This window comes from Achroia grisella, unplaced genomic scaffold (assembly GCF_030625045.1).
Source record: "Achroia grisella isolate CSIRO2021 unplaced genomic scaffold, CSIRO_AGI_Agris_v1 utg18504, whole genome shotgun sequence".
In the NCBI taxonomy this organism is placed as follows: domain Eukaryota; kingdom Metazoa; phylum Arthropoda; class Insecta; order Lepidoptera; family Pyralidae; genus Achroia; species Achroia grisella.
In genome coordinates this window covers 331,279-355,974 of record NW_026712688.1, presented here as the reverse complement: position 1 = coordinate 355,974, position 24,696 = coordinate 331,279, and the positions used below count along the sequence as shown (strand labels likewise).

Below are 24,696 nucleotides of genomic sequence, written 5' to 3'. Positions count from 1 at the left end.
TGAACTCGTAGATGACATATCGAATGTTGTTTGGCGAGTGCTCACCGAATCATACTAGGAACATAGTAAAAACAAAACACCAATGGTGAATAGCTAGAAATCATAACCACCGGACAAATGAAACTTGAATAATTATAAGGTTGACAATTTTAAACAATTAACTAAGAGTGTTAATGTAAATTATTTTGCTCAACTTTGTCAATCGGTTCACAAGTTGTTAATAACAACGAATACATTTGCCAACAAATCCTTAGCTGCTTCCAGACCTAGAGGAGATCAGCTTGTAAAATGTATAAAGATCACTTAGAAATACTATTCAACAGTCATTCCCACTGTCATTAAGTTCGTCGTTAAAGAAAAATCGTGAAGGATTTTAATAAAATTATACCCATACATTATTTGTTTTATTTATAGTATTACCTTGTAAATACTATTAACTGTTAATCTAATATACAAACTGACAATGCCTGCCTCTGTCACCTGATCCCGGATAACAATCGTGAAGGTATGTATGTGTGTGGTTTTATACATAATCTCAAACAGTGTGGCAGAATGATTTTAGAACTTTTTCCTTTCGTGAGACAATACTATTGGGAAGAGTGTGTTATTTATATATTTCACATGATTTATTTTATTATGTGTTACATAAAGTTCAAATTACAATAAAACACTGAAGAACTTATTAAAACTGGTCAATTTTTGGAATTGATACAGTTTTTTTTTTCGAGACAAAGGTAAAAGACATCAAAAAGGATTTTTTTGACTTTTCTAATGATAAATAAATATATGAGTAAAACAGTTAAATATAACACCTATAATCTAGATAAGAAATAATCAAATGAGGTTGGTATATATATTTATAATTAATATAATAAAGTAGCACATAATAATATATATATTTTACAACATATGAATTTCATATTATTAATGAATGATACATTAGCTACCGCTACTAATATATATATATACCAAAAAGTGAACATAATAATATACATAACAAAAGTACAAAAGCTATATTATATATAGCCAGAGAACAACCATCATTTTGTTATTCTTTTAAGACAACATAGCCGGCTGATTTTCAGTTTTTCGGTTCATTATTCTTACAGGCGATAAACTTTTCTGCTTCGCTCTGAAAAAATAAAACAAGATTAATGTAGGAATAGATTTCGTTTACTAAATATTGCGGTCTCTTCGATAGGAATGTTTGCTTGCTGATTATAAGACATATAACTTGGACGCACACGATATGTATACATATATGACGGACGATTAAAAATTTTACAAATATCCGGCTCGAAGGACCACTTGAACGGTTTAAGCTAGACGGTGTAAAGATGTAAAATTTTATTCTTGATGCCTGTAGCATCTGTAGCACTGCGACCTACATACATCTATTGCGCTCGCCCTTTTTCAGAGTTCGCTACCTAGACCCGTCAGGGATAAGAACTGAAGGATATTCTTAGAAGCGATGGTTTTCATCTCCTCGGGAAAGTGTGTAAACTTTCCAAAGGAGATATTTCGTTTATGCATAAGTGGGTTACAACAACATAGGGTGTGTAGTGGCGTTTCCAAAATAACCGTTAGTATGTAACAATTACTTTTTCTGTATATTGAGTTTACAAACATCAATAGTATTGAGTTTTTTTGGACTGGATTGCTTGCAGGCCGGTTATGAGACATTAAACTAGAACAGACAGAACAATCGACTATAGACTTATACGAGAAATACGACAAACTTGTAGAATTTTTTTGAAATATCCGGCTCGAAGGACCACTTGTACGGTCTATTGGTCGTCGAGACCGTTAAAGACTGTCATCGATACAAGATAAAAGCGAAATCTTATTAATATTATATGGGCGAAAGTTTGTGAGTATGGATGGATGTTTGTTACTCTTTCAGGCAAAACTACAGAACAGATTTTGATGAAACTTTACACTATTATAGCTGAACATCAGAATAACGGCTATGATTTAAAAGGATATTGTGTAATTTTGGTCGAAATATAATGATGACCGTTGCAGACGAAGTTTTTTTTTTAATATGGATGATAATGGAATGGTGCACCCGTCTACGCTAACGGTTTACGCTGGCGGGGCACCAGTGGAGGATGATATGAAGTCAGGTCAGTTAGCCCATCGTGACAAATTCGCCAAGAATTTATCAAGATGGTTTCCAGGGGGAACCGCGTGGAGGTTAACCTGACATGGTACATTGCTAGCAATAAGTGCATTAGTCCACATTACTAACAATCCCCTTTCCCCCCTTGCAGACGAAGTTGCGCAAAGGTATATTTTGCAAAATAATGCAATTGTAAATATTAGTAATTATTAAAAGCATTGACTGTACATTATTTTATGCAGGCTTTATGTATTAACATTGCCCCACAATAAAAATGACACTACAATAAGTAATAATAACAATACTTCAAGACAATTCACACAGTGCAATTTATTTCCAAGTTCAACCAAGAAAAAACCCAAATCGATATAAACAATCATATTCATGAATACAAATATTTGTTTGCGAGGAACAGAACCCGCGGCCATCGAAATAAAGCGGTGAGCTATAGTGCTAGAGACCAGGCAAGCAATTAGTAATTAGTCTCATTGCAAGCAATTTATCCAGTAAAGTCGATCTCACACGAATTTACTAACCATTATAACTGATTCTTGGGAAATTCATTACGATGGACCATATTTTATACCACCTTTCACTAGTACTAATAATATTATATATGCTGCACAGGTGAGATCATTGTTTTAATCGTCATCATAATCATAAATAATAATAATAATAATCTCAGGACAATTCACACAGCGTCATCTAGACCCAAGTTAAGCTATCTAAAGCTTGTGTTACGGGTCTAGTACCCGTAAACTAATACAAGTACATGGACAATTTTTTTTTCGTAAATACATACATATTATACATAGAAAACACCCAGATCGATACATACTCATGAATACAAATGTTTGTGCCGTGCGAGGAATCGAACCCGCGACCATCGGACGTAAAGCGATGTGCTAGACCGCTAGACCACCGACATCGTCATTCAGTCGTCATTATAAAAATAATGAACAATTGACTTCTATATAGAGTTGAAGTTAATCACTTTGGCAGAAGTATAGAATTATGAAGAGATTAGCTGTTCCCGCGATTTCATCCGTGAGGAATTTAACTTTATTTTTTCTAAAATAAAAGTAGCCTAAAGAAATAAAAATTATTTTGTTCGTCTTAATTTATTCGTTCCATTAGGTACTGATAGGTTCAAACTAATACATTTACATCCTGCATCATCCCATATTTTATCCCCATGGGGGTTGAATTTAACAAAATCCTATTTAAGCGAACGTCTTCATCATAGTAGCTCCAATCTTATCCCCTTAGGGGTGGAATTTATAAAAATCCTTACTTAGGGGATGCCCACATCATAGCTTTATGCATGCAAAGTCTCAGCCCGATCGGTTTAATATTGACAAAGTTTCATACAAACTTTCATCCCCTATTTAAAAAAAATATCCCCTATTTTAAGAAGAATAAAGTTAAATTCCACGCGAATGAAGTCGCGGGAACAGCTAGTAAAAAATAAATGACAACTCTATAAAGAAAATACCTATGAAATTGGTAGAAAAATAAATGTATGAAAATAGTGAAAACAATTTTCAACACTGTTAAGGAGTGTAACAAATTTTAGTCCATCGCCAAAACTGTCAAGTACATTAGTGTCCATCCATCCACACCCACTAACTTCCACATGAGAATAATCCACATAAGAATAAAATTGAGAATATTAGTAAGAAAAAAATTATAAACACGGTGGTGCAGCGGTATAGGTGGTGCTCTGGTGAATTGTGATGGCTATATCATTACATAGTATAAAACAAAGTCGCTGTCGCTGTCTGTCCGTCCCTATATATGCTTAAATCTTTAAAACTACGCAACGGATTTTGAAGCGGTTTTAATAGATAGAATGATTCATTAGGAAGGTTTATATATATAATACATGTACACACGTGCGAAGTCGAGGCGAGTAGCTAGTCAATAATAAATAAATAACCCTGGACAATTAACACAGCGTCATCTTGTCCTACGGTAAGCAGAGGTTGTGTTATGGATACTAGGCAACTAGTATAAATACATAGATACATTTTTGTAAATATATATGTAGATATATAGAAAACACCCAGACGGATACAAACAATCATACACATGAATACAAATGTTTACACCGTGCGAGGAATCGAACCCGCAACCAGCTAAGGTAATGTGTGCAATACCACTAAACCACTGAGGTCGTCCGCATTATATTATTATAACAAAAAATATCGAACCTGTATCAGTTTGTATATGACATATATAGTCTCTTCCGTCGCACAACCGTCATCAGGCTCCTGATTGAGAGATCTCTTCCCGTTTCCCCATCCGGTGCTAAACGTCAACTGGGCTTCAGACACCACAAGCATAGCCGCTACAAGCAGGACAAATACCAGCATACGAGACATGGTTCTCGGGCTAAAGACGATATGGAATTGGCTTGGAATATTCCCAACTGGTTTTATATATAGTAGGATGGGACAATTAGTTGGTCACTTGTGGGTACTTATTTACAAATCAAATGAAGACATACAAGGTTTATGAAGAAAATGACGGCATAATAAGGGTCTGTTTTTCCAAATCTAAACTAATATTGTTTAGACGACTGATTTATTTTTGTTTGTACTGTATAATAAATGTATTTTCCATATTATTTCTAATATAGAAATTTATATCATGAGAAGAATAATGAAGGCTGTTTTATTAAACTTACAAATTGACCAGGCTAGTGTCAGTATGTAAGTTTGTCTGATTTTTGTTTATTTTGTATTTACGCCTAAACATCTGGATTATGGTAATTAGAACTTGGAAAAGGGCAACGGTGAGTGTTCTTTTTTTGAATTTCATATTAGCCCAATAATCATTACAAAAAAAACGGTGAGTGTTCTTTTTTTTTTAATTTCATATTAGCACAAAAACCATTCCAAATAAACGGTAAGTGTTCTTTTTTGAATTTCATATTAGCCCAATAATCGTTACAAAAAAAATGTGTTAACTTTTTTTGAATTTCATATTAGCCCAATAACCATTCCAAAAATACGGTGATGTTGTTTTTTTAAATTTCATATTAGCCCAATAACTAAAACGGTGAGTATTCTTTTTTAAAGTTCAAGTTAGCCCAAAAAACGGTGAGTATTCTTTTTTTAAAGTTCAAATTAGCCCAAAAAACGGTGAGCATTCTTTTTTAAAATTCAAATTAGCCCAAAGGACGGTGAGTTTTCTTTTTTAAAGCTCAAATTAGCCCAAAAACCATTCCAAAAAAAACGGTAAGCATTCTTTTTTTGAAGTTCAAATTAGCCCAAAAAACAATGAGTATTCTTTTTTTAAAATTGAGTTTTTATTTTTTTTAATGTTCAAATTAGGCCAAAAACAGATCATCCCAATAACTTTAGTATTTTGTAACATTCGATATACGAATTCCAAACATTTTTAAAGTAACTTTCTACAGAGTAAAAGTCTGAAATTTTAATAAAAGAACTAAGTTAAGATATAAGTGTTTATCTTACTTATACAGAAACACCCTTCTTTTAGACATCAGACACCTTACGTGATTCAGAAATGGGAAATTCCGTTATTTCCATAGACACCATGTCCCAAATATAATATGAATGAATACGGCGCTAGGTCGGTGCCTTATCAACATATAATGCATATATTTAGCCATGGCTCCGCTGTGTCAGTGTTATATGGGGCCATGATTTCCACCATAGGATGTAGCGATCTGGATTAAATATTTAGGTATAGAGCAAATCCCTTGACTCATATAGATTACTTACATGACAAACGAGAATAGCAGTAGTTGTTCATGCACGGGATTTATACTTAATGTCAGATATATACGCCTATATACGTGTAGAATGTAAATAAACTGGCTATTAAAACAAAAGAAAATCAGTTGTTTCTTGCCAGTTCTTCTAATTGAATCTGTATACTGAACTGAACGATAGAGAAATAAAATATTAATACAATAATTCATAAGCGTTCATAAGCGGCTAAAATGTCCTACATGAATACCTAAATGATTGTTTATTCTAATTGTACCCGTGCAAAGCCGGGCCGGATCTTTAGTGAAATAATAAGTATGTTAAGTTTAAGTTTATGCTTATTGTCCGCGGCGTGGGCAGTGGCTAAATAAAAACCAATTGCGAAAAACAAAACTAATTACAGTCAGGGGCGGACAAATTAAACATTTTGTGGCTTCTTTCATTTATTCATCAGTACATTTGCAGGCGTATAAAAACTGTATCTGGTCCTAACACACCATCAAAACTTGAATAGCTCTCAAAGAAGCTACCACCATTTTAACAATAGTAAATAAATACAGACTATAAAATGCATAAACTTATTTTGTTGGTAATCGTTTTAGTCGCATACCTATGGGTAGCGGAAGCTCAACTGACGTTCACGTCAAGTTGGGGCGGAAAAGATCGTCGATAACTGGCTCAATCTCGTGCAGAAATGACGAATCAATGGCTGCCATTTATAAATTGATACAGGTAACTTTATTAATTCTCCAATAATATCTCAATTTAGATTTAATCAGAAAGATTCATGCAAATGCAAGAATCGAAGGGAAACCAGAGTTTTGAAATTAGAATTGGTTTCTCTTGTTTTTTTCTCATTGTTATTTCGGTCTGGCTACGTCCATAACTTATCCTGCCTGATATTTAACGAGGTAATGTAGACTCATAACGTAAACAGCAAATAACTTGTTTTAGAAACCGTTATTTTTTAATATAGAATTTTTTAAGATCAACGCTTATCAAATCAGGGACAGGGGCAAATCAGGGAGAAAGCGGGTTCCACAAAGACTTACTTTTAAATAAATATAGAAAATTGGTTTACTTGGATTTTTGTTTTAATTTTAAAATCGTTTAACCTACTTCGATTATGTAATATTATCTTATCTGTACTTCGACTTTGTTTTATTGTTTTTTTTTGTTACAGAATGAAGCTGAGAAACTAATAATTTGTCAAAAACCTTGAATTACCTGAATAAAAATATTTTTAATATGACGACTACAACCAACTTGTTTTGTATTGATTCATAATTGTTTATTATCAAGAAAGTGAAAAAATATTTATCGACTGTATGTACCTAATAAATATTGTTTAATTATTATAAACACTTATTTATCTCAAATATGCTTAATTTTAATATTCAGTTACGTATGGATCCACGATGTGTTCTCATTTTGTAATGCTTTATGTTAACCAAATAAAATTACGTATTTAAGAAACAATAGAGAATTTTTATTGCATTTTTTTTAATTTCCTCTCATTGCCTACAATAGAAATCACAGATAACATAATATTACATAATAGAAATAATCTTTATTCAAATAAACTTAATATAAGCACTTTTGAATAGTCACATTTTTTTTATTCTACCATTCATAAGGATATCATTCGGAAACGAATGATATCGAACAACACCTCACGATTTTCATTAAAAGCAAAGTTTGCGCGTGAAAGTACTCTTTCACCTAATTGTAGACTAATGTGAATATCGAAAAGGTCTCTGCTCAGCATTTGCCATGACGAGGTGCCACGACGCTGGTGTTCTGTGGATACCTTTACACTATCTTACTGATAGTATAAACGTGAAAGTTTGTGTATATAAATGGATAGATGGGTGTTTTGTTACTCTTTCACGTAAAAACTACGGAACGGATTTTGATGAAACTTTAGAATATCATAGCTTATACATCAGAATAACCCATAGGCTATAAATTTGATGCAGGGAAACGGCGAGCACAGCTTATACAACATATATATAATAAGAATAATATAAATAATAATGTACGTCTAGGCGTAATTAGAATGAATCATAAAACTAAAGATTGTGGTCAATTTCTTTCTTTCATATCAATGCTGGGAAACCAAATTAATATTATACCTGGAAAACAGCGCCATCTAGTCCCAAGCTAAGCAGACCTTATCTTATAGGTCTAGAGAACTGATGTAAAAACTATGATAGCCATCATTCAACGATGTCAGAGCGACTACGTGTGCGACAGCCCTAGTCTCGCTGATCGGGCTCGAGCGAGACATCTCTGTCCTTTTAAGATTCCTTGCCATGGAAAGAGATATACAGATACAGGCGCAAACATATTTAGATATTTTTTTGGAAAATAAACACATAGTATATATACTTAGAAAATACCCAGAACGATACAAACAATCAAACTCATGAATACAAATGTTTGTACCATGCAAGGAATTGAACACACAACCATGGTAAGTAAAGTACATCAGTGTATAAAACCGATAGATGCTCTATCCATATCAGGCCAAATTAGTTGGATAGAAAGACAAAGGAAACACATTTTTAAATATACAGTCTGTTTATATGTGTAGTCTGTCTATATATAAAAAAAATAGTTTAAGTCAAAATAATACAGTAATAGTCAATATTAAGACGCCGAAGGGGACAACACTTGTGAGATTCCACTTGTATCTAGAGACATTCTGCTCTGTTGCAAATATGGCAGGTCTTCTTCATCCAAGGCTTCTCTCATACGCCTCTTGTATATTTCACTATCCGGATTGTTCTCCTGATTACGACACCGGTCTAGTTTCTTCTCAATAATCCTAACTCGTTCTCGTGCTGGACTCTCAACCATTTTAACCAACGAACGAATCTTACGTACTGCTTCAATCAAAATAGCCAATTTATCTGGTCCGGCGTCTCTAAATAATGTTTCTGTGACGTAGCTATCAAGATTTTCCTGTTCTTTACTCGCTGCATGAAGGACGGCAGCCAGAGCTATCTGTGACGGAGCATACAGCAAACATGCGTCTGTTAAAAACACCCTTTCTAGAAATTCGTCAATCCCACTTCGTAACCGTTCCGGATTAGCTAGTGTACACCTCGTTTTTATATCAATAAGGAAGCCTTCTACTGGCCTGAAGGGATTGTGAATAGTCAAATGATAGTTCAACTGTTGCATTAACAATAATTCATTATTTAATATAATATCAGATGCCTTCTCTCTATCTCCTTTAATATTAGCTACAAACTGACCTATAGACACGTTGAACTCTTCCACTTTACACGCCAAATATACGCAGGTGGCAAGAATTTCTTTCGGGTGATAATCCATTGAGGAGTTGTACAAATAAAAACGCTTAAAGTAATTAAATGAGGTGCCCACTACGCCCTTCGGCATCGGTGGACTGAACCTCTTGCAGAACTCCTTCATATGAAGCTCGTATTGTTTTAAAAGCAGTCTCTCCTCATCAGGGGACAGAAAAAAGTTATACCGTTGATATTCGTCAATATTAGCCCCATGCTTTGAAATGTACTGCAAATTGTGTTTTTCTCGGTGCCGTGCTATCTCATTCTCGTCACTGAACGTCCAAAACTTCCTCTGTGTACTCGTCGAAAACATTTTATTCTTATAATCACAGATCAGATATAATTTATTACAATCGTTTTATTCTTAAATATTAACAAAAACAAAAAATATAAACGAGAAACGGTCAATGGATTATCGGAATTGTTGTTGTGACTTTTCTGACTGAACTGAACTGACTTAAATGACACTGTCAATGACAGATATCACATGAGTGACAGTACAGAGTAAAATGGTTCGACCATCACGTAAAATTTTCAAAATACGCATTATCTCTCTAATTAAATTAACTTGCTTCTTTTTAGTATAATGAAAGTGATTTATTTAACTATTAAGTCGTAATATTTAGATAGTATAGTATTTTTAAAATTTGTGTCAAACTTAATAAGTACTCTATGTCAGAATTTAATATTGTGGAGCCTCTGTGATCTGTGAATTGAATCATCCTTCGAATCGGACTTGACTGTTTGTCATCTAATTTAGAAATCTATTTTTTTTATTATAATATTAGTTAAACCCGTTGTTTTATTTATTTTATAAATATGTCTCGACCTGGCGATAGACCAAATCAAGCTCAGACATATAAACTTGTCGTGGTCGGCGGTGGCGGGGTGGGAAAAAGTGCAATTACAATACAATTCATTCAGGTATTTATCTTTGCTTAAGATAATTTTTATGATTCGAATATTAGGATATCTGATGTATACAAACTTTATGTAATATTCCTGTTGCTTATATTTAAAGTAATTGTCCATTTCTTCATATTTAAAAATAGTCATCAAGTATATTTGGTGTCAAGGTCCCATTGTGGGAAGGAGCCGCCCACTGCAGTTACCAGCTGTTCCTAAAATCCCTTTTTATTGTTATTCCAGAGTTATTTCGTGACTGATTATGACCCCACCATTGAGGACAGTTATACTAAACAGTGTGTCATTGATGATTCACCAGCAAAGTTGGACAGTAAGTGAAATTCCATTATTTAATAGCAAAAAGAATGCAAGATTCTCGAGTTAGTTTATATTGAAGTTGTAGCAGATGTCCAGTATCATGATGGTAAAATGATAAATATTAGTGTGATAAATTATGAAAGAAGGCTGATCATGAAATTGTCTAGGAATAGAGATCTTTGTAAAACTATTTTTCTTTTTACGAAACAAATTTATACTAATGATAGATGCATATTAAAAAAGAAAATATATTATATACTAGCTGTACCCGCGACTTTGTCCACATGGAATTTAGCTTTATTTTTCTAAAATAAAAGTAGCCTAAGTTACTCCTTATTACATCAGCTACCTGCCAATAAAAGTCCCATCAAAATCGGTCCAGCCGATATAAGAGATTAGCCGGAACAAACAAAGAGATAGACAGACAAAAATTGTAAAAAAGTATTACTTTTATTATTAAATTTATTTCTTTTATTTAAAATTTAATTAAATTTTTTTTTTTATCTTTTCTTATCTGCAATCATTCCCAGAACTATGAGCAGATTTTTTGGGTGTGGGATCTAAGAATGGATTGTCCACCCTAGCGGGAGAATCTACTGCTTAAGCATACTGCAAACATTACACAATGTCGCTTCTTTTTAGTCGCTTGGGGTAAAATATTTGTAGTAATTGAGCAGCCAGTTGATTTGAGTGATTACATAGTCGCTTTTTATATTTTTCTTTACAATTGAGGATCTCCTCCTTTACAGTCAGTACGCCAAGTTCCTTGTGAATTTCGTTGTTGGTGATGTGTCACATTTAATAATCAAAATTATTATTATTACCACAAACCATCAGGTTAGGTCATTCAGTTTACCATTCCTCTTACATAAAAGAATCTTATTCTAATATCCCTGCAACAGCACTACAATACCCATTTAACTACAGAAGGCTTAAAAGACAAGAAATACATGGGATTTTATTCACTGATCAGAATCATTAATGTAAAATGAGACAGTTTTCTCACTGGAGGTACAGTTCTCACCTGTAAATGGTTCCACAACAAATAGTCAAAGGCTTGGTGAGCCGATTGCAAGATATAAATATAAAAAAAAACAAATAAAAAAACTTATGTGATTCTTTAAACACTATGGTCACTGCATAAATTTACTTTATTTAATCACATTTGTTTAGGTTCTCATCTTCTTTATTTTTGACTAGTTTTTGTCCGCAGCTTCGCTCGCATTAATATCCCTTTAGGGGTGGAATTTAACATAATTCTCTCTTAGGGATTGCCTGTGTATAGTAGCTTAATGCATGCAAAATCTCAGGCTGATTGGTTTAAAAATGACAAAGTTTCATACAAACTTTCATCCCCTATTTTATCATCTTGGGGGTAGAATTAATCAAAATTGGTATTAAGAAATTATAAGCATGTCATTTGAGATCAAAGATTGAAAATTCTTATGTATCTAGTAGCTTTTGCCCGCGGCTTCACTCATGTTAATTTATCCCCTTTGGGGTGGAATTTATCAAAATTCTTTCTTAGGGGATGCCTACGTCATAGTAGCTTTATGCATGCAAAGTTTCACCCCGATAGGTTTAAAATTGGCAAAGTTTCATATAAAGTTTCATCCTCTTGGGGGTAGAATTAATCAAAATCCTTTCTTAGCGCATGCCTACGTCATAACATCTACCTGCATGCCAAATTTCAGCCCGATTCATCCACTGGTTTGGCCTGTGCGTTGATAGATCACTATGTCAGTCGCCTTTGAATTATATATATTTAGATGGCTACCACAAGTTTTGATCGGTGATTTTGCCAATGGCATGGTTTGAGAGACAGTGTAATTTTGTAGCTGAGGCTTATTTCGGTATGCTCAGTAAAGTTTGACAGTTTTGTTCAGGTTGGGGTTTTCTTATAATTAAAAACATGTTTAATTTTTAATATACTTGGGGGTTTTTCTATACCTATCAATGTGTGTAAAAACCATGTTTACAGTATCAAAATAGTTGTAAAACATAATCACATGTTTGCTTTTGCCTCATTGTTATATTCATTATTGTGTATGTTATAGCATTACTATGTATATATACATTGGTAACTAAGATTGTTCCACAGTAACAGATTACTTTCATTTATTATTCTATTGTTTGGGGTCAGCTTTCTCGAGGGAAACCAGTGCTGTGCTAAGCGATTATGTCTTACTTACTTTACTATATCTTTATTTAGTATAAAAAGTTGTTTAGGCTCTCTGTTCGCTTAGATCTTTTAAACTATGCAACAGACTTTACTACAGTTTTTAGGAATAGATAGAGTGATTCAAGAAAAAGGTTTATATTTAACATAAAACAGAGTTTTATCTGATAAGGGATTGATATAAGATGAGAATTTTATTTGCCATTGATTAGTTGTTGTGTTGTCCTACCCTAGTTTTTAGTCTTTAAATTTGTGAGAAAGGTCCAGTTAAAAACTAGTGCTGCAAATGAGAATCCTGTCGGCATTCACTGAAGGACCGGTACTTTTGCTGCCTAATGAAGTACCCCTTAAATATATTTTTTATGTAATTTCATTAAATAGAAATAGGAAATAATCTTTAGTGAACCCAATATAAGCATTTTTTTATGTCATATTTTTTTATTCTACCACTCATTCGGAATGCAGACTCATCACAAGAAAGAACGAGAAATAAACTTACGTGTTGCTCTTTTGAATAAACGTTATTTTTAATAATAAATCAGTCATTCATAATTTAAGAGCCACGCTCTTGTCGGTGGAGCTCTTGCAACTTTCCACGATCTTCCATCATGCTCTTTAAATGTTGATAAGATGTTGACAGGACTCCAATTTTGTCTTTATTTTCTTAGATGTAGCTGGGCCTTAGTCTTCCCTTCCCAGAAGGGAGGGGAAGACCTTCCTTCTATTTTCTCTCAATAATAATTTTTATAAATTCATCGAGCCGTATCAAGTGTCCTAACATTTTTCCTACATAAATTCACATATATAAATAATTTCATTAGCAGCAATAAATTATTCTTATAATAATATGTGTATGTAAAAGTTCAACTTTAAAATATCTTTATTCATGTAACTCTATTACATACTCTTATGATATGTCAAATTTACCGTCAGTTCCGAATGATTTCAAGATGAGAACTGACAAGAAACTCAGCTCGTATTATTTTCAAATAAATGTTGTACATGTTTACAATAATACAGATCATTATTATTATTACATAGTATAAAACAAAGTCGCTGTCGCTGTCTGTCCGTCCCTATGTATGCTTAAATAATTAAAACTACGCAACGGTAACGCTACGGTTTTTTTTTAATAGATAGAGTGATTCAAGAGCAACTTTTATATGTATAATACATGTACACCCGGACGATGCCGGGGCAAGTAGCTAGTTCATTTATAAATTAAAATTTGGGAGAATAGAGACTACCAGTATATGCTATTGCAAAAGCAAATAGTCTAGTCTAGCACCCGTTTACGAGTATGACGGATGAGCCAGCCATCATTGCACTCAACCATATTAGAGGGAGCACTTTGACCCGCTCACCACGCGGCCACAAGTTTGAAATTTATAGCGAGCATGACTGTTTCATATATGTTTCACTCTTAGTTCTAGACACGGCTGGCCAGGAGGAGTTCAGTGCTATGCGCGAGCAGTACATGAGGTCCGGCGAAGGATTCCTCCTGGTGTTCTCAGTGGCAGATCACGCGAGCTTCGATGAACTTTACAAATTCCACAAGCAGATCCTTCGTGTGAAGGATCGAGACGAATTCCCCATGCTCATGGTTGGGAATAAGGCAGACTTGGAGTCGCAAAGAGTGGTAAGTTCAGATCAAAATTCTCTATAATTTAAATTTTGATAGTGTTTGATAGCGCAGGAGGGAGCACTATTGTGCATTATTATATTTAAAAAACTACTACTCCGTAGTCAGAGAACTGTGCTGTGATATCTGCACTCCAAATGCAGGGTAATGCAAGGTCTATCCGCTAGTGTCCAGAGCCTTATGTTTATTTTATGTTTCAGTGTGTAGTTATGATTAATATTTATTTATATACTGTTCCCGCGACTTCGTCCGCGGAAATAATTTAACGTTATTTTTCTAAAATAAAAGTAACAATTGGATTGTTAGTAATTTGTACTGTTAACCACCTGTTTCCATTCCTGGTGAATTTGTCACAATAAATAATAAATAAGTAAAAAAATTTTTCGTCTCTACAAATTACATTGTTCCAGTTTTCTTATATAAATGCCAACAATAAAAATCACAAATATGATTTGTGGGACATCTGGAGCCCAAAGTAAGCAATAGCCTGTACCTTAGACACCAGGTCTCTCTTTCATATAAATTTGTAATACATCTAGTTTTAAGCTTAAACGTGGAGTGCATTGAGTATGTGTGCGTGCGTCCGTGTGTATGTGTGTGTGTGTGTTGTGTGTGTGTGTGTATGTGTTTGTTTTTTTTTTTTAAGAATCATAATGGAATGATTCACCCGCCTGCGCTAATGGAGGGTGAGGGAGGGTGATTAGATGAGCGTGTGGTCAGGTCAGTTAGCCCATCGTGACAAATTCACCAGAAATTTATCACGATGGTTTCCAGGAGGAACCGCGTGGAGGTCAACCTGACATGGTGCATTGCTGGCAATGGGGACATTAGTCCACATTACTAACAATCCCCTTCCCCCCCATGCGTGCGGGTGTGTGTGTGTGTGCGTATGTGTGTGTGTATGTGTGAGTGAGTGGGTGATCTTTGTAAAATTGCAATGGGCTAACTGAGCTTGCCTCATGTTCATATTATCATACACCACTGATGACCCACCAGCGTAAAAGATTGTCCCCTATGCTATAAAAAAAATTACATCTCCATAATGGCAATGCACGATGGATATTATGGGTGTAACATAACAATAAATAACCTTGGACAATTAAGACAGCGCCATCTAGACTCACGGTAAGCAGAGCTTATGTTATGGGTACAAGACAACTGATACATACAAAATATACATAGAAAATACCCAGACCGATACAAACAATCATACCCATAAATACAAATGTTTGCACCGTGCGAGGAATCGAACCCGCGACCATCGGATAGTAAAGCGTTGTGGTAAACCACTAGACCACCAACGGCATTATAATCACGTTATATATGGCGTCGGTAGGGTATAATATTTATTTATTTACAAAAAAAATGCATCCATGTATTTATCAGTTGTCTGGTTCCCATAATACAAGCTCTGCTTAGCTTGGAACTAGATGGCGCTTTATGAATTGTCTTGATATATTATTATTATTATTATAAAACAAGCAGGTGAATGGCTGAAATAGGTGAGACTGAGGTACTCGCACAAACGATTTCTACAAATATCTCGATAAATGCGTAGGGAAAATGTAATAATGTAAATGTATTGGTAAATACTCGTGTTGATTTAATCATTATTAATTACAATGATAATGAATTATGATAATTTATTTATATATTTATTGACATCAAACTATGCGAGTCTTACAGCTCCCCAATATGCTCATTTAGGAAAAATTATACAAAAATATGATATAGTAATAATTACAAAAACAAATATATTAAAACAATAACAACCGACAATTTTACGTGTTAATTAAGAAATCCATTGCCATTCTGCTAAAATTTAACAAGTCACATGTAAATATGTCCAGCTCAGGAAATCGATAGTACTTGGGAGAATCGGCTACTATCTATACTTCATACCCCTAAGTAATAAGGGATGACCATCCCTGATATTTTATTTTTTAGACAAATTTTTGTATATTAAATCTTTAAAAAATTCACCTACCCTAAAAGTTCACCCTTCCAGCACCAACCCCCTATTGTTTAATAGCGATTTTAATTTATATGGCAAAACAGAGTCAGATAGTATTATTATACATTATTATTGACATCAATACCTACAGTTGATGATAGCATTTGTTTTTCCCATTCGAAAATCTGGACGTCACGCTGCAGCGCAATGAATCACGGAGGTAAACCAATAATAGGATTTATCATGTACTGTTTACCACTGTGTATATATTTGTATACCTAATTGCAAGCACTAAACTCCGATGGGGTATCCACACTTTATGGGATAGATATTGTCATAAATATATCTCTTTAAAAAAGTTCTCTTTCATTCTTATACTGCGCGACTTCGTATGCATCACACTTATAATTATATATCACCCAATTTACATAATATATTTTTGAATTATAGCCTATGTGTTATTCTGATGTATACGCTATGTTATTTAACTTAGTTAAAGTTTCATCAAAATCCGTTCAGTAGTTTTTGCGTGAAAGACTAACAAACATCCATCCATACTCACAAACTTACGCGTTTATAAAAATTAGTAAGATAGCTAGTATGCTAAGGGATAAAATCTTGATCAAACGAAGTCGCGAGTGAAAATTAGTTTATAATAATAATAAATTTTTTTCATTGTACTTTTACATTATCTGTAGTAGTTATAAATGTAAAAATATAAATTAAAAATAATAAAATTGTCAGATGTTAAACTGGCAATTCTTTTATTTTAATTTCTTTATTTATTCATCTCAAACCGTGTAGCCATATTACAATTACCTAGACTAACATACATATTTTATTATTATTTATTTATTATTAAAAACAACAAATATTTACAATAAAAATTGTAAATCTTTGTTGTTTTTAATAATAAATGTTACTGTGTGCTAAAAAGCAGGATAGCGAACATATATACGTGATACAGCTCGTATATTATATAGTAAATTACTTTATGCTAAATTTATAACCAGCCTACAAATGTAAAATTTATTACAAACTAGCTTTTACCCGCGGCTTCGCTCGCATAACTTCATTACTGGCTGCTAGATGGCGCTGAAGTAGCAAAATTTTGATTTTTATATATATATATATATATATTTTTTTTTTTTTATTAAAAATTATCCTATGTTCATGCAAATACCTCCAAGAACATGTGTACAAAATTTCGTGATGATCGGTTCAGTAGTTTTTGCGTGAAAGTGTAAAAAATTCCCTTCTTTTACATTTATAATATTAGTAATTATAAATTATATTTGAAATCTACCAACATATATATGATTAATAAACAATCAACAAATATAGCTTTTAACTATTGTGAGTAATTCAGTGTATACCCACTCAATTGTTGATTTCAATTTAAGTGAAATATGAATTAATAATCAAAAATATATATAAATTGCTGCTGTGGTAACGGCTCTGATGACGGTAATGCCGATACACCACACCCTTCGGCCAGTAGTCCTCCTTTATGAACAGGGGCGGATCTACCTAAGGGCTCATCGGGCTGTAGCCTAGAGCCCCCAGCCCATTGAAACGATATTTAGAATATAAAAAAAATATCTAGAATGTTAAAAAACCTATCATAAGGTTGGCAACCCTGAGATCTATCAACACATACAAGTGCGCGTCTATTGAAAGGAACGGGGAATTTCTGGTCGCTTGTTTATTGTCGGTGTATTTTTTTAGTTGAGTAATATAATTAGGTAGGCCCCCCTAAGTAGATTTAGCACAGGGCACCACCAATTCGCGATCCGCTCCTGTTCATGAAGGTGGTCAGCATGTTAGTGGGGACCCGGGCTACAAATGTCTTGAAACTTGCGTTGTGAATCGACTCTTTGTGGACTCTTGCGATACAGATTCGCCTAGTGCGGAGTACAATGTATATACAAAAATAAATAAATTAACAATTTTTAAGTCAGGGCTGGGATTGCCTTGTGTGTATTTAGTGAGTGTATAAACTTTAATATCTTACCAATATTATAAATGCGAAATTTTGTGAGTATGGACGGATGTTTGTTACTTTTTCACGCAAAAACTACAGAACGGATTTTGATGAAACTTTACAGGTATATTAGTTTATACATCGGAATAACACATAGGCTATAATTCAAAAAGATGTTATGTAAATTGCTTATCTACTAGAGACTAGAGAGCGCTGATTGAAATTTTCAGGGTTTTTAAAAAAGTATTAAAGTTAATACCAACCTTATGTAATAAACAGAAATCGAGTTTAAATAACCCTTTAAAAAAATTGTCTTTAAGTATATGATCTGGTATGACATTTCAGGTATCACTAGAGGCGGCTCAAGCCCTCTCGCGTCAGTTGAAGGTTCCATATATAGAATGTAGTGCGAAGGCGCGCATGAACGTGGACCAGGCGTTCCACGAGCTGGTGAGGCTCGTCCGCCGCTTCCAGGAGGCCGAGAGGATCAACAACAAATCAAATTATACACCCCACAAGAAACGGACCTGCGTTATGTTGTAACAGAAGACTGTGGTAAGCTTTAATTATATATATCTATGTATGTATTTTATTAACAAAATCCAATTCAATTGTCTAAGTAAAATGACGTACATACGTACAATTTGTACAATACTGCATTAACTTGAAATTGTATATTTTTTTTAATTTTACTTTGGGGCATATTCCGGTACATTAATCAGGTCTTTTTATTAGCATGTTTTTTAACATATACTCTCCCCCTACCCTACCCATGGTAGGGAGGTTTAGTACTAACCCTCCCAAACTCAATCACGTGTATCTTTAGTACCTACTACTTCTCGAGCCATACGTGATTAATGATCGGCCTCTTTAAAGCTAAAACTTTAAGATATTCCGAAGTTTGTATTTTTTTAGTTAAGCCGGTATGGTACTAACATAAGCGATATGTTTTTACAAACCCATGTATCGATTATGTTACTCAATTGCAATGACTTTGCGTTTGAAATTGACTGACACGGTTTTGAGGTTATGTTTCAGACATTTGACAGCTACAGTTGCAAAGCATACGACTCGGTTGGCGTCTGAAATTGTCAAATGGATTATATGTAATCGGAAATTTGTCAATTTAAATATCATAAAATGTATTAATAATTTTGGTATCTTGACCGTATTTTTTTAATTGGTAATTATGAATCGGGAATAGGATATAATGGCACCAGTGAAAGGTGATACAATGAAGATATTGTAGTTTTATTTTATACGTGTACAGATAAAACGAAAAACTATAGAAAAAGACTTGGAATACAGATATATATATTGGTAAAACTAATAACATAACAGAATTTGAAGTATAGAACAAGAATGTACAATAAAAGAACTGTAAATTTAAATACAAATTTAGTATAAAAAATACATTTCCGATTAGCCCATTTTATCATCTGTCACTAGTTCTTGACGTAACAAGAAGTGAGGTCAAGATTATCAACCGTAGTTGCAGTTAATCAGGAATTAATCACGATAGATTTAAGGGGAGGAAATATGGAGGTCAATCCAGTGTAGGAGATTGTACATTGCTAGCAATGGAGTTAGTATTGTCCACACTACAAGTCCATTTCCTTCGTCTAACAGAGTCCATTTGACAGTTAAAAATCTACCGAGTTGTTTAATTTTGTTTGAAATTATCAAAAGCTTCAAATATAACCTCAAAATTATGAATTTATATACCAATCTGTTTCAAATGACATTTGATTGCATCTGAATTTCGTAATCGAGCAACAAAACTAAAATGTATGAGTGTAGCTGTTCTAACAATTTTAAATTTAACAGACAAAAATATATCTATCTTTACGAGACTAAACATTATATGTTTTTTTCTAAACTCAATGTACCAAGGACTGAAATATGTTTATCACATCTCTATATATGGATATGGATCCCATATACAAACAGTGTTGCTAGATTATCCTCTGGTGTTCTCTCAATTTTTGTTCAAATTTCTCTAAAAACCACATTTTTAGGGAAAATTGAACAAGAATTTGAGAAAATTTAAGAGAAATCTTCTCAATAAATAAGTCTTCCTATCTACATGTTTTTAGCTACTTATCCTTGTTTTTTTTATAGAAAAACGAAACCGATGGCTCTTTTTTAGATCGTATAGTCTAATATGCCTACTATAGTTAAGATCATTTAATGAAGACTCCATCAAATATCGTACACATAAAACTAAATTAATAATATTGAAGTTGGTAACACTTGGTCGATCTAGTAATTTTAGTATGGTACAGTAATGGTATGAGTTGATGAATAAAGCATTAAGCCTCAAAGTTTAATTATGATGTGAGAACGGTAGATAGACATTTTAACAATAATTTTCTTACATTCGGTTGGTATACTCTAAAATCTTCTCAAGCAGAAGTATTTCCAAACCAATATGATATTGAAACCTTCAAAAGTATAAACGTAATTAAACCTTTTTATAAACTGGTAACAGCACTAATTTTCCTGGTGTTGCAAGTAGCTGAATTATTGTTATTAAAAACAATTTACAGTATGTTCTAGATAACATGTGGTGGGAATTCTTTTGTCTATGGTCAAATATTGATTGTTCCACGATTGAATTGAGATTATATAATCGGGTTGTCAGATTTCCAACATATATTTGGAGGCATAAACAAATATTTTATATTTAACATTGTATTTGGAAATCAGCTGCCATAAGTTACAATTGTTTTTTTTTCACAAAATTATGGCATCTAATCTCCGAATCATTTTTTTTTATTTAAAAGAAATATATTTATTTTTTGTATAATTTCTTTATAGGTTGTATACACATGAGTGAAGTTGTACTAAGCATAAGTACATAATTATATTTATATTGAACAATATTTTGTATAAAAAAAATATTTTGTTCATTTCAATAGTTACATTGTATTTTTGTATTCACTCGAGTGATTTTTGTTTATATTCCTTATGCGATAAGGTATTTATTTTCAATATTTTTTTAGGTTATCTTTAAGTAATGTTTAGTTATTATTTTGTTGATAGAGACTAAGGCTGCTGATATACAGTCGGTTTGTTGTCAAGTTGATCTATTGCAATTAACATTTGTGAACTCCCATTAAGCAATTGGTTGTCTCGCCCATTTTGAAAATAGTCTAACTGTGTATTAGCAGCCTAAAATGTAGTCAATCTGTGTTAAAATAATTTAATTATAATTCAATAATTTAATTTTTATTTTCTATGATTAAGTTTGAGAATTTGACATGATTTAACTTTGATTTTTGTTTACTCTACATCAGCCCTAGGTTGAAATGTAAACAGAATGTTGTAGAAGAGAGGTTATGATTTGTAAACTAGATTATTATATCATTCCTACATCACAACTTGCTATACACATAAAAATAATGTTAAGAATTTGTTTAAACTTATGGGGACTATAAACAGTCAAGCTACCATAGGCAGTTTCCAGGTTGTAAAACAGAGATGGCGCTGCTTGATCTAGATGCTTGGCCGTCTATGGGCTGTCAATATTTATCATATTTATTTTCGTAATCAGTTTGTCTATGGTGCCATACCAAAATCACCAAATAGCTGTAAATATGACTTATGGCTTTAATGTTCCGTATTATTTTCTCTTTTTATTTCTTTCGTTGTTCTGCGTGAGTGTGGGAAAGAGACAAAGTATAATTTTCCTAATTATTGTTGTTAAAGTAAAACTAAATATTCTTATTAAGAAATAAATACATATAACTGAAGAGAATTAGGCCAAAAAGTAAAGTCTATCTTTCATTTTCTGACTTCTTTAGACTATGGTCGTCTATGGAAATTGTAAAGCGACTAATTACACAATAAGTTTCGCAAGTCCCACAGATCCAAAAAATCGTTATATGTTTTTTTTACATTTGCAACGAACCTATTCGTCACTCGGGTAGACCAATATATAACTACAAATTGTTAAGCACATATATAAAGGTGCTATATAATACCTAGCTAATATATTACACATTTCTTTTTTATATATATGACATAGGATACAATCCTTTGTTTATTTTTTGTTATATTTTTTATTCTACAAGCGAAAATTTACGAAAACATATTAACACTCGAATAAAATAAATATACGAGATTGAAATAGATTTTTTTATTTCCAAAACTAATACTAAAGTTTATTTTCGCTTGTATTTTTTTAATAAATAAATAAATATTAAATAGAGTATTGTAATAACATTAAATAAGTTGTGTATGGATAATCGTATTGTAAATTATAAAGTTTGTAATATAAGTATAAGAAAACTGTAAGAATGACGTGTGATTACGTCTCGAAACCAAATACTAATTTGTATTATTTTCTTTAATATTTTTCCGACAGTTATTTACTTATGTTTAACGTTTGAAATTTTTTCGAATGGTCACTCTTTGAATGGGGACCATATTTAATTAAATAACTAAAATGTTATAGTAATCTACTAATATCCGAGAATATACATTTAAATAGTATAATTTTATTAAAAATATTACAGTTACAAAATTCATTCAATTGTACTAACTATATTTTTTTTCGGAGTAGTCCAATTTCGAAAAAAATTTAATAGGTATATACATTTTTTTAATTCGCTATCAATAGCATGTGTGAGACCACAAATAGTCTGCTATATAGCACAATAATTGTGGTCTCACACATGTTAATGCTTCCAGTACTAGAGTAGTCTGGTTACTGAACTGTAGTGGTGGTCAAGTTTCTGCACTGAATATTTGTGGTCTCACACATGCTAATGGTAGCAGAATTAAACAAAATAATATAAATCCATTATATAATGAAATTCTGAAATTAAAAATAATAATTTCACAAAGTATAAACATTTTTCTAAAAGATTATTAGGTCCAATATTTAAATGATAGACTCAAATTATTAAAAATACATTTGTAATCGAAAACAATTTTTCTGACGATACTAATTTCTATAAGCATGTTTCTGATTACACTACTGATATAAAATTTTGTATTCCACATATTGAAACGATAGTCCTTACGATGTATAATAGTATTATAAACGAAACCGAAGTTTTTGATGTGTATATTTACCCAAGGTTCCTATGTGAATTTTGTTGATTTCATATGGGAATCTTGCAAACAGTAGGGACTTAATGTTAGAAAGAGATGTAATGTATATTTTTATATGGTAGTAAAATTGGTCTTTACGCAGTTTTTTGCTGAGCGAACACAACGCAATTCCAATCAGATAGTGTTGCAAGTAAAAAAATAATTTAAATTATTTTTAAATAGATAGATAAGACGTTTGGTATCCTTCAAATTACGTATATAAATGTGGACAATATATAAATATACATAATTTTACAGTTATAGTATGTATTATTTCGCATTATAAAGGTCGTAAGTTCAGTATGGAAGATTGTTCAGGGACAGTGCGGTTTCAGATGAAATTTCTCCCGCATACATTTAGATTATGGAATTAATTACCTGCCGAGGTTTTCTCGAGAGCTACGGTAACCGTTTACCATCACATGGACCGTAGGCTTGTTTGCCACCATCGTAGTATAAAAAAAGCAATAGCAGCGTAATGGTACCACGTTATCACATGATAACGTTATGTACGTAGTTGTGTTTGTTATCGCTTACAATCAGATGGGTCCTCATCTTTTTTTATATATTTTTTTTATTTGTTTTTCAATTGTGATACTATTTGAGAGGAATTGCGGCACTAGTTATGCAGATATGTTTTGATATGCATTTTACAAATTATTTAAAAGAGTTTATAGCTTTGTAACTGACGAACGTTTTTTATTAGCTTTTGATGAATAAACACATTTACATATTAATTCCAATAAAAAAATAATTATAAAATAGAAGATTGGCCGTAAATGGTCTTCGCTACTAAAAGTGGACATCTGTAATGGCCAGTGGCTTTGTTAAAAACAATGTAATAAGTATGAATATATGTATTTTCAAATGTATGGCAAGATATTTTTTTTTTGCACCACCATATCGCCATTTCGGGAACGCGGTATAACATCATAATTACATACTATATGTTTGATATAATTGAAAAGCTAATGTGTCAATAACGGGCAGAATTTAATATATATTTTTTTAATCTACTCCAAAAAGTTTTGCATTAGTTTATTTTGTTGCACAAAATTATCCATCATTACAACAGAACGAATCGCCGTTCATGATGATTCCTTTTGCAATCGATGTAATTCTGTGATGATCCCATACTAAATGTATCCCTATTTGATTGGGCATTTAGTGCAACAAAATGTGCTTGAGTTAAAAATAACCGTATTATATATTGTCTATGATAAACAACAAATGTTGTTTAAAAATATTAAAACAAGATCATTACAATGACCAATAACACATTATATTGTAATATACTGCCACAAATTAAACTTTTTATATATTAATGCGTGAATTAAAAACTAATCACTTATCCTTTAAGTCTTACAATGTCGATTGCATACGGCTCGTCTGAAGACTTTTGTTTATAAAAAATCACATATGAAAGAAAAAATA

The 24,696-nt window shown here is 32.6% G+C and overlaps 2 protein-coding genes across 2 annotated transcripts; one reads left to right on the top strand and one right to left on the bottom strand.

Annotated features, from left to right (window-relative positions):
* Positions 1-8,446: 8,446 nt before the first annotated feature.
* Positions 8,447-9,614, bottom strand: LOC131841622 (cyclin-H-like). Its single transcript, XM_059189947.1, has one exon. The coding sequence runs from the start codon at positions 9,490-9,492 to the stop codon at positions 8,515-8,517; it is 978 nt and encodes a 325-aa protein (XP_059045930.1). The 5' UTR covers positions 9,493-9,614; the 3' UTR covers positions 8,447-8,514.
* Positions 9,615-9,917: 303 nt separating this feature from the next.
* On the top strand, positions 9,918-23,761 carry LOC131841613 (ras-like protein 2). The gene is made up of 5 exons (XM_059189935.1): positions 9,918-10,103; positions 10,329-10,416; positions 14,010-14,221; positions 18,508-18,717; positions 20,983-23,761. The coding sequence occupies exons 1-4, from the start codon at positions 9,999-10,001 to the stop codon at positions 18,703-18,705; spliced, it is 603 nt and encodes a 200-aa protein (XP_059045918.1). The 5' UTR covers positions 9,918-9,998; the 3' UTR covers positions 18,706-18,717; positions 20,983-23,761.
* The last annotated feature ends 935 nt before the right edge of the window (positions 23,762-24,696 follow it).

Coding starts and splice junctions, on each gene's coding strand:
- LOC131841613 (XM_059189935.1), top strand. CDS start 9,999: ATGTCTCGACCTGGCGATAGACCAAATCAAGCTCAGACATATAAACTT. Junction 10,417..14,009: donor TTCACCAGCAAAGTTGGACA/GTAAGTGAAATT, acceptor TTTCACTCTTAG/TTCTAGACACGGCTGGCCAG. Junction 14,222..18,507: donor ACTTGGAGTCGCAAAGAGTG/GTAAGTTCAGAT, acceptor ATGACATTTCAG/GTATCACTAGAGGCGGCTCA.
- LOC131841622 (XM_059189947.1), bottom strand. CDS start 9,492: ATGTTTTCGACGAGTACACAGAGGAAGTTTTGGACGTTCAGTGACGAG.